This window comes from Bactrocera tryoni, chromosome 5 (genome assembly GCF_016617805.1).
Source record: "Bactrocera tryoni isolate S06 chromosome 5, CSIRO_BtryS06_freeze2, whole genome shotgun sequence".
Lineage (NCBI taxonomy): Eukaryota > Metazoa > Arthropoda > Insecta > Diptera > Tephritidae > Bactrocera > Bactrocera tryoni.
Window position 1 is genome coordinate 19,747,979 of NC_052503.1, and position 12,721 is coordinate 19,760,699.

Sequence of the window (12,721 nt, forward strand, 5' to 3'; positions counted from 1 at the left end):
TAAATGTCTACCACATTGTAAATATACTTAAAACCCAAATCATCAAGCTCTATGCTTTATTTCGTAATTTCTTCACTACAAAAAAACTATGTTTTTTTTTTGTTTATTGCTTTTATATTTACTTTCGTCTTTTGCATATTAATCGCACTTCTTGGGCTGCCGAAGGACATAAATTCTTGATTCTTTCGTTAGCATTTATTGATCAATGTTTGTTGGCCAATTCAGAACGAGTTTCGAAACAAGTTTCGATTTTGTTTAATAACTGGTTTCAATGAAAGGTGCTCCCCTTCAGGCAATGCCTAAAGCTAAATTGAAAGAATAAACAAATAATGCTAAAAATCAAATCAATTGGACAGGCCTGAGAATGTGGCAAAAGAAATAAGAAGGCAAAAGAGATTGGGTAGGAAGAAACCAACCCAAAAGCGACGAATTTTGCATTGGTTTTCAGAAAGCTCAGACCAAATGTGCAAAACGTATTTAATGGTCTTAGATTGGAAAATAAAGTAATTAATTTTGTTTAAAGGAAGAAGAAAAATATAACACACAATCCAAGATTTCAATTATCTAAATTCTAATGTGATATTTTTTCAAGAATTCGAGAAAAAAATATTCATCAAAGACTTAAAATTCTATGCAATTAATCTGCCGCCAATGGTAGGTTTTGCTGAATGGAAAATTCTCAAGTTTAGGTATAGTTTCGCCTTATGGGATATGTTCAGAAGTAAATAGAGTACCAAGATAAAAGAAAAATTTTTCTGTTGCTGACTGTCGGTTCTACATAATCGAAATGGCGTTGGAATTTTATCGTGATCACGAGCTTCAATTGCAGGCATCAAATGGTCGGTTATCATGTCGAGATATCTTTCGCCATTGGCAGTTCAGTTCTCATCGACATCATTTTTGAAGAAATATGGAACCTCGATTCCACCGGCACACAAACCACATCAAAGCGTTCCTTTTTCTGGATGAAATCGCATCTCTTGAATGTTTTCAGGTTGCTTTTTGTACCAAATGCGCCAATTTTGCTGGTTTACATACCCATTGAGCCAGAAATGGGCTTCACCGTTGAACATAATTTGGTTCGAAAACGTCGGACTCTCTTGAAACATTTCAAGAACCCATAGAGCGAAGCAATGTCGCGGCTTCAGTTCTTTCACAAGCTTTAGTTTGTAGGTTTTAAATTGAAGATCTCGAAGTAAAATGCGATAACTCGTTCCATACGCCGCTGCGAACGGCGCCCAATCGACTCTTCACGGTCTTCGTGTACACTCCCAGCCTTGGCTGCTATATTTTCCTTCACTGCGTGCTGGACGTGATCGATTAGGTCGAGTATTAGTAATGAGTGCTGGGTCTCAAGATGTGTGATGGTGTTGAGGATAGTACGCTCAGTAGGCCCTCCATGTTGACCATAAGTTGAGCGAAGCATACGAAAAACTTTATTTTATTATTTAAATTTTTTTTAATCCAAATTTTTGTTCTTCATCCGGTAAAAAGCTGCGGTAAAAATTTCATTCCTAACAAAAACAAGTTTAGTTTCAAAGCTCTAAACAAATTAGTCTACAATAATCTACTGATGATACCCTTCCTTATCCCCACAAACTGTGTCCATTTAATTTTAAATCATATTTATTTCGATGCAATACGATCTCGTCAATCTATTAATATCGCTGAAGCTGTTTGCCTTTCTTGTGTGCGCCATGCGGACAGTGCTGCAGCGTTAAGGAATCGCACAAGCGCGTAGCTAAACATAACGCCCATTATGCCGAAGCGCTGGCGGCTAGAACCTCCTTCACTTACTCACGGTGAGCATGCAAACAAACACACACACACACATGTATAGCAGTGTCAGTGGAAATAAATGCCTGCAATTGCGGCACTTGTAAATGCGTTGAACATGTTGCATGCAATAAAATGCGCCTGCCGAATCGAATCATCGATACTTGGCCGGCTGACTCCATTGACGGCCGCCTGCTGTAGGTGGACTTGTGTTTTATGCTTCATGTTGTACTTTATTGCGGCGCGCAAGTTCAAATGCGTTGTACGCTGCTCATAAAATGCACCGATTCGCCCGCTTCGAGGCATGGTCCGGCTATTAATATGGAGTATTTGTAAATATTTGCATGCAACTGATGGCCGCAAGGCAGGTAAACGCATTGTAAGCGTGTTTATTTTTAATATGGAACTAAAACCGTCTGAAGGAAAGCATAATTAACTTGCTACAACAAGAAATCCATAATATTGCATGATGGGTGGTTTGGAAATCTTGATTAGGTTCAAGTTAAATATTTTTGGTAAACAAAGTTTCAATACTTTTTTGAAAGGAGTTCCTCAGTTACCTTATAAAAGCCTCACTATTATGATTGAAGTTGTTCAAAGTAGTAACCCTATTTGTGGAAATGAGTATTTAGGGATCCTTACCTGCCAACTTCTTTTCATTCTTCCGAGCTTCCGAATTTATGAACCTCTTTCAACAAGTTCTGGTCCTCGAAATCGATATATTTTAATCCGTTTTATCGAAAATTGTTGATGGAATGAAGTCGAGATGAGCATTTTACATTGGTTCTCATTTAAAAGTTTACCCCGAAACAATAATGAGCTGGGCCGAATAGAGCATTTCTTAGTACCTGAAACAAAGCATTTGTATGCAATCTAAGATCCAGAAGGTCTTGATACCAACTCCCACCATATTATAACCGATTGCAGATTTAGCAGGCAGGTTATAATGGTTGGGTTTCAGATTCTCTATGAATCCTCTGACTGCTAGTAGGCAGTTCAGAGTCTTATAAAATTGCAGAATTGGATACTTATTTTTATTTATGAAGATCTAAGCTTTTCGAAACAAAGTCCCAACCCAGTAGTATATGGTTTCTCAGCAGTTATAATTCTTTGGCTTATGGATATAAGTAGTGGTATATGCATATGTACAAATATATATATATATATATCTTTGCAGATAATTGATTCACCTTTCCCTTGCACTGCCCTTTAAAGAATATTAAATATCTTGAATTACCGATACCCAAATCAATAGAAGCGTTGAAAAAAGTTGGAAACTAAATGCTAGTCAGCTAAAATTACTTACCTTTTCTACAGTGTCAAAAAGGTAAAAAACCAAAATAGCAACAAAGCAAAATGCCGACTTAAATAATGGTGTACACTGCGCAGTGTTCGTTGCAAAATGAAAAGAATCAAAAATAAGTATTTAGTAATTCAGAAGTGAATGATCGTTTGGTGCGAGACAAATCAAACCCAGTAGGCGAAAGTGAGGCCTCATAAAAATAATAATAATTCTTTCTACACACGGAACAGGGTAAATTAACTTTGACACGAATTTTATAACACTAAAAATAAGCGTTGAGAGTCGCGTAAAGTATACATATATTTATATATATACATATATAGATGATCATAGTGACGAGCAAAGCCAGTTTAGCTGCCTGACTGCTTGTACATACGCGAACTAGTGCCTCAGCTTTAGAGATATCGCTCTGAAATTTGACGTACGTGCTTTTTTCTTCAAAATGACGCTCATTTGTTGGAATTGCCTCTATCGGATTATTATAGCGTATAGCTGTCATACTAACTGAGCGATCGGATAGAAGTCCTTGTAGGGGAAACCTCTTTATTTGATGAGATATCTTCACGAAATTTGGTATGGATTATTGTGCAAAGTAGCAGTATAATCTCCGAAGAAATTTTTTAGATCGGATGACTATAGCATATAACTGTCATACAAACTAATCGATAAAAATCAAGTTCTTGTATGGAAATAATTTTATTTAGCAAGATATCGACTAAAAACTTATGTTCGAAAAATATAAAATATCTATCGAGACTAAATCGATTACTTGTTCACAGCTTTCGATAACACTCGTTCATTTTGCATATGCGATTACTTAGAAAAGAAATTTACTAGGCAAAACGTGAAAACTAAGTACTTATTTTCAGGATAGAAATCACATCGGTTGCAGGGTTCTACAAACTCTGTTTATTGATATATAAAAATATATATATTTTTTAGATATTTAGAAAAAATTTTAAATATTTTCCTTTTCCAAATTATATATTATAAAGTTCCATACAAGGAAATATTTCAAAATACATTTTTTAATGTTAATAACCTCATTAAAAATTTATCAAAAGATCGAAAATGTATATAAATAATTCTAAATATTTTTTTCCTAGGTATTTTCATAAGAAAATATTTGCCTATCCAAATTAAAAAAAAAATGTAAAAAACTGACAAAAATATTTTTTTCTAACAATAACGAGCTTAAAAAATCTTAAAAATAAAATATAAATATTTTTTTAAATTTTTTTGTAATTTAATTTCAAAAAATTTTCCTCAATCTTACCCAATTCAAACATAAGCTTGCGTACATCAAAATCTCACACTGGGCTACGCCAACATACAAACGCAAACACTCGCACAAAGCGACCGAAGTGCTGACCGTAGTCACGACTGTTGGCTGCCAAAACTGCTAATGTGCAAAGGAGGATGATGCTACTTGCCCGCCAGCCAAGACCAGTTCATGCAAGCGCGCACAAGTCGCGCTCACCAAAAGCGCTGCTAAAAACAATATAACAACAACAATAGCAATAACAAATCATAAAAATTAAAAATGAAGAGTTAAAAGGACGCGAGAAATCTGCAGACGATGATCGCAACGCCATGGTGGATTGGCAATTTGAACGCTTTTGTCTGGCCCAGCGGACAGCAGGAACCTTAGCATACATAGTTACATAGTTTTCGACTTTTCGTTTTGATTGCGGTGATAAAGTGGCAACAAAGCATGAAAGAACAGATTGAAAATGTGAAAAAAGTAGTGAAAACAAATGAAAACAAAAATAATAAAACAAAATAAACCCTTTATTTCATTGCTGGCAGCAAACTGGTTGGTGGAGATTTATGCAGCAATGTGTCCGTCTGTGTGTGTGTGTCCAGCACTTTTACTTGCTGAAGTGCTTGAGTTGTACTTGATTCTTTGTGAGACATAAAATTCTACTGTTATGTTGTTTTTGTAATTTTTTATTGTTGTTGTTGCAGGTAGTGCTTTGTTCTTGGCATGACATATAATTGTCCTTTTTTATTTTTGTTGTTGTTGTTGTTGGTTCTCACGTTGTGTCGCGCTAAAATTAATGTAGCCACTTTGGCTAACTTATCGACTGGCAGCAATTTACAAGCTTCGCCAAGCGGCCGGCACATAAAGGCCAAGTTTGTGTCTTAAGTCTTTTGTTGTGCTGTGCTGTGCTGTGCTTGTAAGCATGTAAATTGCTCGGTATTTTTACACAGAATTGCGCACAATTGCTAAATTAAGCGTTGAAACCCTGTAGCTGCCACTCAATCACACAATATGAGGCAAAGCAAAAAAGTCAAAAATTCCAACAAAAAAATCAAAACACAAAAATATTTCATTTCACTTCAAATAAAGGTGAAATAGAAAATAAAATAAAAATTTGAAAAAAAAATGTTAACAAAATTATTAGTGACTTTCGATTGTAATTTTTTGGCAAAACGTGTTGCAGAAAATTTGATCTTCCCCTCCAGCGCTGGCGTTTGGCAGCGCCCCACGCGGCGCGCTTTTCACGCTTGTCAGCGCTCGCGTCTAAAAACTGTCGGCTATAACTCGGCTCTTGCTAAAAATCGCGCTTGCATTCGCTCGTACGTGAATAATTGGCAGAAGAATTTCAATCGCAACAATGAACAGCGCAAGACCATACCGAAGCTGGTCTACTTGCATAATCCCTGGAAATATTTTGTCACCAAATATAATTTGTTGAAGCTGCGTTTGCTGTGGGATAGCAGTTTCACTGAGAAGGACTTCATACGTGGTTCAAAGCAGGTAATAAGTGAAATTCTAAACTTGAAAAAGCTGAAATTGATTTTGGTTAGTTTCTAGTTTGTATTAGCAATTTGATTACTCTAGGCATATGTCTAAGTTTTGACTAGCGAATCCAACTAGTCCCCAAACTATATTTCTGAATTTCTATTCATCAAACATGTACGCTTCGTTGCACTCTCTTTTTCACAGTTCTTATTTTGAATTGGTTTTATAATTGCCATGTCCTAGTCCCTGGCCTAGAGTCGAATACAAGAGATCCACTGAACTACTTGCTCTTAGCAAGGTTCATCTTCTCATAAACGTAAGAGTTTTTATTGGTCTTTGTCTTTACCGCATGGATGCCGATTGAGTCCATATTTCATATGCCAAGAATTGGTAAAGTTGTATGCAGGAGGGCGCGGTAGACTCATCCTAGCATTAGCTTCTCCATTATCATACTTTTATAAGACCGAGACTGAAACATCTCGGCAGTCATACCTTCGGCGAACTAGGCTAGAAAGCCGAAACTGATATTAGTCGCTTTAAGAAATCTGCCGTAGGCTAAAAGCGCTTCATCAAATTATGTGAGTCTTTACGGTCATCATATGGGAGTTTTAGGTATCACTGTCCAATTGAGACCTCTGAGGGAAGGACTGGACTTTCTAATACTTTTTTAATGGTTGATTCGATTATAGACTACTAAGATCAAACGATCTACGCCAGTAAAGAAGAAAAGAATATGAAAACTAATAAATGAGTTTTTTAGAGTCCCAGGGAGCAATATTTTTGGAATAGGGAGAAACAAGCCAGGTTTTCAAGGAGTCAAATTCATTTTTATATCTTATTAATTCAAGCGAAAATCCATCTACGCAAGAATCCTTGAACTTTTTGTTAAGTTTATTCTTTTCGACTGTCAATATAAGTAAAGAAATCTTCTCAAGTCCCATTCCTTTATCAAATTGGCAAAATGGCGACCTTTTATTGATAGAAATTATTCTATAGTACCTTAAATGGCAACTTGAATATACTTTATTATCCTACAGCTATTTTTTCTGCAATCGAGTTGTGAAGTGACATGACCGGAAAATCTAGTCTTTTGGTATTTTATTAGTTCAAAAATGTGCTACGATTACTTTCTCCATAATACCAACATTTTATTCCTTTAAAGGGTCGACATGATCACTTCCCTCTGGAACTCTATATTCCCAACATGCATATTCGTTATCAGTATTTGTTAAATTGGGTCTCTAAATAAAAAATTTAGCCATGTTATGTTCCGGTTAACTTTAAAAGGTTTACTTTCGTTTAACTAACTATGGTATGGTAAATATCCCAACGGAATTTTTGGACATGTTTTCTTTATAAGATGATTTAAAAAAATGTGTGGTATCAGTACAAGCCTACCTCCCTCGCCCAAACTCCCATATATTGCAGTTCTCCAAATTTCCAACTTCCCACAATCGACTCCACTTGAGTGGGCGACAAAGCCATATACTATTCCCAGAATAGTCATGACTACGTAACCGAAACTGGAGCCAGACTTTTGTACGACCAACAATTGTCAACTTCGCAGCTTTTTCCTCAAATTACTTGAGGTATCTGCTTCTGCTACAACGACAACTACAAATCAATATTAATAATGTTTATTCCGATGGCAAAAAAGACATACATATCTGTGTTCCTTGTAGGCTATAAAGCAACTACATCTAACATTTCAATATAGAAATATATGGTTCAGCTATACATATATTAAACTCTTCCTTACTTATTTTGTTTAATATTTTCATTTTCATTGACAATTACCTAATTATCATAAATGATAGTGGCTGAATAATAGAATTAGACAAACGAACTTGAACGGAAACTGTACAACAATTTGACTATCACTGAACCAAGCGCCTTCTGTACAAAATTTCGCTGTCTCAGCTATATGGTTAATGGCTGTACTTACTATCGACATTGGAGACAATGTGGAGACGGAAAATATTAATTAGCACAGGCACAAACCATTTGGATTGCGTTGTGGATCTAAACCCACCACAAATATTAGGTGAATAAATAGAAGGTAGACTGGAATTATTCACCTAAATATTAGCAGTCATTCTTTCAATTGATATTAGCCCATTGCAATGTTTATTCATAAAACACCATTGAATTCATCCGAAGGCATTGATTTTATGGGCCATTTCTAACGAGTAATGTTAAAGAATAGTACTCCTGAAAGTAAAGGTATTAATTTTAGGTTGTCAGCTCAACCTATCACTGACCTTGAAAAGCCTGGAAAGTTAGTGGAAGAATGAAGAGTTTGTCGGGAAAGTTAACAGGTGGTAACAAAGCTCGTCATTATAGAGATTCGTAGATTATACAGCATTTTCGAGAAGAGAACACCTGTTGATGTATTAATGGCACATTCGTTTTAGTTGTTCCCAAATAGATTGTGTCCGCTTTTAACAAAATATAATTTAGATGTTTGAAAGCTTCAAGGTACACTCCTTAGTATGATTTGAAGCTTATAATCATTATATCACCTTTCTTGAAAACTATTAACCTTTAGCGACTTCAGCTTCAATAGTCAATGTCAAGATAGCAAGAGACCCAATCTAAGCTAATGGTTGAAAAAAAGCTTTTGTCCCCTCCTGTCTACTGATCGTTACTAAAAGTTACCGTCTGAGCTTCAGCTTAAAATTTCCTAGTCAGGCTTATTCAGAGTTGCTTCTCTTTGTCTCTATCTTAACAACCAGTGCAGAAAGAATGTCATGCTATAGAAGTTTGGACTAATCTGACTTGCAAGCTCAACTTTAAGGAACTACCCTCGGTATTGAAGTTAAGTTATTACTAGTATAAAGTGTTCTTCAACGTTTCTGTGAATTTTTAAAGTATTTTTTTTTAATTTTAATTTTTCATAGGCAGCCATTGTGCTTACCGATATAATACGCACTCAGAATACCGGGAAAATTAGTCAATTCACCACACCAGTTGGATTTCAACAAATCACGCGTGATATGTTGCTTTCACGAAATGATTCACGACTCAAATTGGTGAAATTCGACACGGAGCATATACGCAAGGCGATACCAATGAAAGTGGCGACGCGAAAGAATTTCGGTAAGCAAAAATGGAAGTTAACTTTACGGGACCACTGATGAGTTGAAAATTTCTCGAAAATCACACCACTTAGGGCGCCGTTATTGCTTCATCGATATGCTCTTTGTCGGCATGCGAAATACGAAAGACTTCGATTCGGCCGAAGAGTTAGTGGAAATAAACGATGTTTTGCGCAAGTTGGACCAAGACTTACGCACACCCATCGAGGTTACCTCGGTGCCACATCGCATCGTCTTTGCCGAGATTTTCATGCGTTTTCGGCGCGACTACACGCGTCAAACCAAGGATTCTTCGAATAATGTGCGGGATCCCGATTGGTCGGTGTCCTTTTACAAAATACTCACATTCGATGTGCTCAACTACGATCCGCGACCATGACGCTAGCAGAGAGTGGGAAGGAGTTAATCAATGAAATTAAATTAAATTAAAATATGTATATATTTTTACGATTTGTATGAAATATCATATCCAAAGCAAAGCCAAAATTACAATTAAAGTACAAATGTAGATAAGAAAGTTCATTTGATTTTGTTGTATTATAATTTCTAGCAAATCATTTCAAAATGTTTTTCTTGTAACAATCCTGCTCCTTCGGCACTAACAGCGGCGTCACTGTGAAAGTTTTCAGCATATCATCAATATTCTCTCGTTTGCTCATGAGCTTAATGAAATCCTTATATTTCTGATTCTCTTCCAATAGTTCACGTTTCTCTTTGGCTAAGAGCAGATTTTGTGTGGAAGCGAGCGCTTGACGATGCCAAAAGTTTTTCATTAAATGCATATGCTTCGAAAGCTCCTAGAATATGGTTTAGAAAAAATATTAAAGCTTACATTTTTATTTTGAAAAGCTACGAAAAAGCTTTAAGCTCTGCTGAAAGCTTTTATGCTTCTTTTGTTGCAGAAAGCATAAAAATTGGACTTAAAAAGCTCCTGTGATATTTAAAACTTAAATTTTTTGTGAAAGCTTTGAAAGTTTAAAATTCGGAAATTTGCTTGTAAAGTTCATTAATCAGAAAAAGCTTTCGGTTCAAAAGTTACAAATAACCAACATGATAGTGTTCATTTTACCGACACAAAGCTTGGCCCTCTTCTGAATATGTACAATTAAAACGGTTTTGAAACCAAGCAAAAGTTCTAAAGACGGTAGAAGTTACTCTGGAAAAGGACTGAAAAGATGATAGGGTGACTTCAGAACAACCCAAAGCTATCGATATTGAAGCTACGAAAATTTTGTTTGGGATACATTACAAAAAGCTCTACAACGACTATCATCTGATACTTCTATGAAAACGACATCGTAAAGCTTTTGAGCTTACAAATCTTATTCACTTTCCTCGGGCTACCAGCGCACTGGACTACATACGCTATGCTAACTGGAACTAACCTCGAACAATAAGTAAAGCCTGTCTGTAGGACTTTAACTGACTGAAATGTATTCATTGGTAACTTACCTCTTCGGACACATCAATATGTGCCTTCAAGTTCAAAGCTTCGAGTTCAAATGTTGCGTCATCGACGGAAGTCTCATCTTCGTCCTTGGGAGCAACAACCTTTTCCGATTCTGTCTGTAATTTCCGACAATTGGCGGCATGCGAGAGCAGCAGCTCGCCGTATTTCAGCAGTTTCTGGTAATCCTATGCCATATACAAAAATATAGCCTAAAAATTATAACAACAACTGATTCCAACCCGAACCCACCTTCAACATGCCATAACATTCGCCAGAAAGCGTTTGCAGCTTCTCAAACGTGACATTCCGATCATAATTGATGTTTCGTTCGATACCCTTGCGCACCTGCAGGAAATACTCTTGCTCCAGACGAAGGTCCGCGAGCTTGCGCTGCGCCTCCACTTCGTTATGCACTAAATCACGTTGCAATTCGCCGGCTGTGCGTGTCAGTCGAAATTCTATATCATTCAGACGTCGTGATTCGGTGACGAAGTTCCGCTGACGATCCATCAGCATATGTATGTGTTCGTATTTCTTCGTATCCAACGAGACATTCACCAAAGAGTTAATAAAGTCGATGAGTTGTTTGTGTAGCGTTTTCATTTTGGCGATTACCGCGTCGCGTATGCCAAAACGCTTCTCAATTTCCGTGTTCACTTCGTTATCTTGCTTCTCCACGAAGATCTCGTAGTCGGTAAGCATTTGATTTTCCACCACCAAATTCGTGGCGTGCATAATATTTTCACAATTGAGTCGGAAGCCATCCTGTATCTTCTGATGTGTGTTCAATTCGTCCTTGAACTCCTCGATAAGCTGTTGGGCCTCGCTTTCGTAGAGTTGTTTGGAAACTTCGAGCAAAGTGTTGTAGCAACCTGGTTTTTGGAGGGGAAATTTTATTACTTTCATAATTGAAAACATTTCGAAATAATAAAATATAGACAATAAAGTGTTTTCAGGGCTTTTTTGCAACAATGTTGGATCCAGAGCTCCATTGAATCCAAACATCAAAAATTTAAATTATATTTTCAATTTGGATTTCCAATTGCTGGCAAATTTTTTGGGCGCAGAAACAAGTCCGAAGAAAACGTTGCCTTCATTTAGACGCATATTTATCAAAGTCGCAAACCTTTTTGACTGAACCACAAGAGAAATAAGAGAAGTAAGCTCGTGAGCTCCATTTACTAAGCATTTTTAAGCTCTTCATCAGAGGCTAAAGGCTTAAGAGTACCTTCAAGGCCCAATAACTAAAGTGAATTAAGCTTCCAGCTTATAAAATAGAATAGAAGATCCATCGGAACACCTCTATGACTTACTGATGGCAAAATCCAACACCTGTAAATGACGTTCAAAGTTCCGTTTGTGCAACTCCTGCGTGGACTCGATATCTGCAAGTAGGCTTTGGACTTTTTCATCTATCTGTTGCATTACACGCTGCGTCTTCTTCGACCACTCCTGCGCAGAACCACATAACAAAGTCCAAATATAATTTAGTGCCTTTTTATATATTTCATATCAATTATTTCCACACATACCAAAACCTCGGTTTTCAATTCCTCAATTTTAATCTCTCGACATATTTCCTCCCAATCCTCTTTACCTCTTTTCGCCGAACGCTTGGATAACTCGAGTTCGCGTTTGAGATGTTCCTAAGTATGAAAAAATTTATGAGCATGACTGCAGCCGTAAGTGTAAGTTTCAACATACCGTTATCTCCAATTTCTTAAACTCCAGCTCCCTTTGTAGTCGCAGTTCACGCTTTTGGGCTTTGGTTAGCTTCTTTTTCTTCTTTTTGACCGGCTCCACTTCTGGTTGTGGTTGCTCATCTATATAATTCACACTTTTCAATTCAGTGGCTCGTTTCGCCATATCTATAAGCTCTGCGGGATCCATTTTTCGTTACTTTCTTTCAGTTAAATTGCTTTGGCTTTCTAAAATTAAAATTTTCAAAAAATTTATTTTCCTATTTGGCTGTTCAGTTGAAAACTAATGCGAGAAAAAATATTAAATTTCAATATTTCAAAATCTTTTTTATAAGTATATTAAAATATTTGTTTTTGAAAAGTACAGAAGATTGACGATTTCTTAAATTTATTTGGAATCAATGAGAGTTTTTAGATCCAAGAAACCATATTTGAACTCTTCTAACTTGAAAATAAATAGTTCCAAGAAAGATTTTTTCAGAAAGTTTTTAACACTACTCACTTAGTCTTTATTTGATAAGACATTTCGAAGAAGTTGTAGAAACTAGAACCGTTCCGTTCTGGGGACTTGAATCAATCTTTGGGCCATCGCGAGAGACCTTAACTAGAAAGCTTCCGATTGGTATTACTGGTTATTAAGGAAGA

General features: G+C 36.5%; 2 protein-coding genes across 2 annotated transcripts; one reads left to right on the top strand and one right to left on the bottom strand.

The window, feature by feature from the left end:
- Positions 1-5,468: 5,468 nt before the first annotated feature.
- On the top strand, positions 5,469-9,403 carry LOC120778297. The gene is made up of 3 exons (XM_040110084.1): positions 5,469-5,843; positions 8,729-8,927; positions 9,001-9,403. The coding sequence occupies exons 1-3, from the start codon at positions 5,469-5,471 to the stop codon at positions 9,303-9,305; spliced, it is 879 nt and encodes a 292-aa protein (XP_039966018.1). The 3' UTR covers positions 9,306-9,403.
- A 77-nt stretch (positions 9,404-9,480) lies between these two features.
- Positions 9,481-12,344, bottom strand: LOC120777045. The gene is made up of 6 exons (XM_040108156.1): positions 12,081-12,344; positions 11,909-12,022; positions 11,690-11,828; positions 10,626-11,248; positions 10,379-10,561; positions 9,481-9,723 (listed from the first exon to the last, which is right to left on the bottom strand). The coding sequence occupies exons 1-6, from the start codon at positions 12,264-12,266 to the stop codon at positions 9,481-9,483; spliced, it is 1,488 nt and encodes a 495-aa protein (XP_039964090.1). The 5' UTR covers positions 12,267-12,344.
- Positions 12,345-12,721: the final 377 nt, after the last annotated feature.

Excerpts from the sequence above, each read along its gene's own strand:
- LOC120777045 (XM_040108156.1), bottom strand. The coding sequence starts at position 12,266 with ATGGATCCCGCAGAGCTTATAGATATGGCGAAACGAGCCACTGAATTG. Across the intron at positions 11,249-11,689 it reads GGTGTTGGATTTTGCCATCA|GTTGCTACAACACTTTGCTC; the intron begins GTAAGTCATAGA and ends TCCAAAAACCAG. Across the intron at positions 9,724-10,378 it reads ATATTGATGTGTCCGAAGAG|GAGCTTTCGAAGCATATGCA; the intron begins GTAAGTTACCAA and ends ACCATATTCTAG.
- LOC120778297 (XM_040110084.1), top strand. The coding sequence starts at position 5,469 with ATGTTAACAAAATTATTAGTGACTTTCGATTGTAATTTTTTGGCAAAA. Across the intron at positions 5,844-8,728 it reads TCATACGTGGTTCAAAGCAG|GCAGCCATTGTGCTTACCGA; the intron begins GTAATAAGTGAA and ends AATTTTTCATAG. Across the intron at positions 8,928-9,000 it reads GGCGACGCGAAAGAATTTCG|GGCGCCGTTATTGCTTCATC; the intron begins GTAAGCAAAAAT and ends CACACCACTTAG.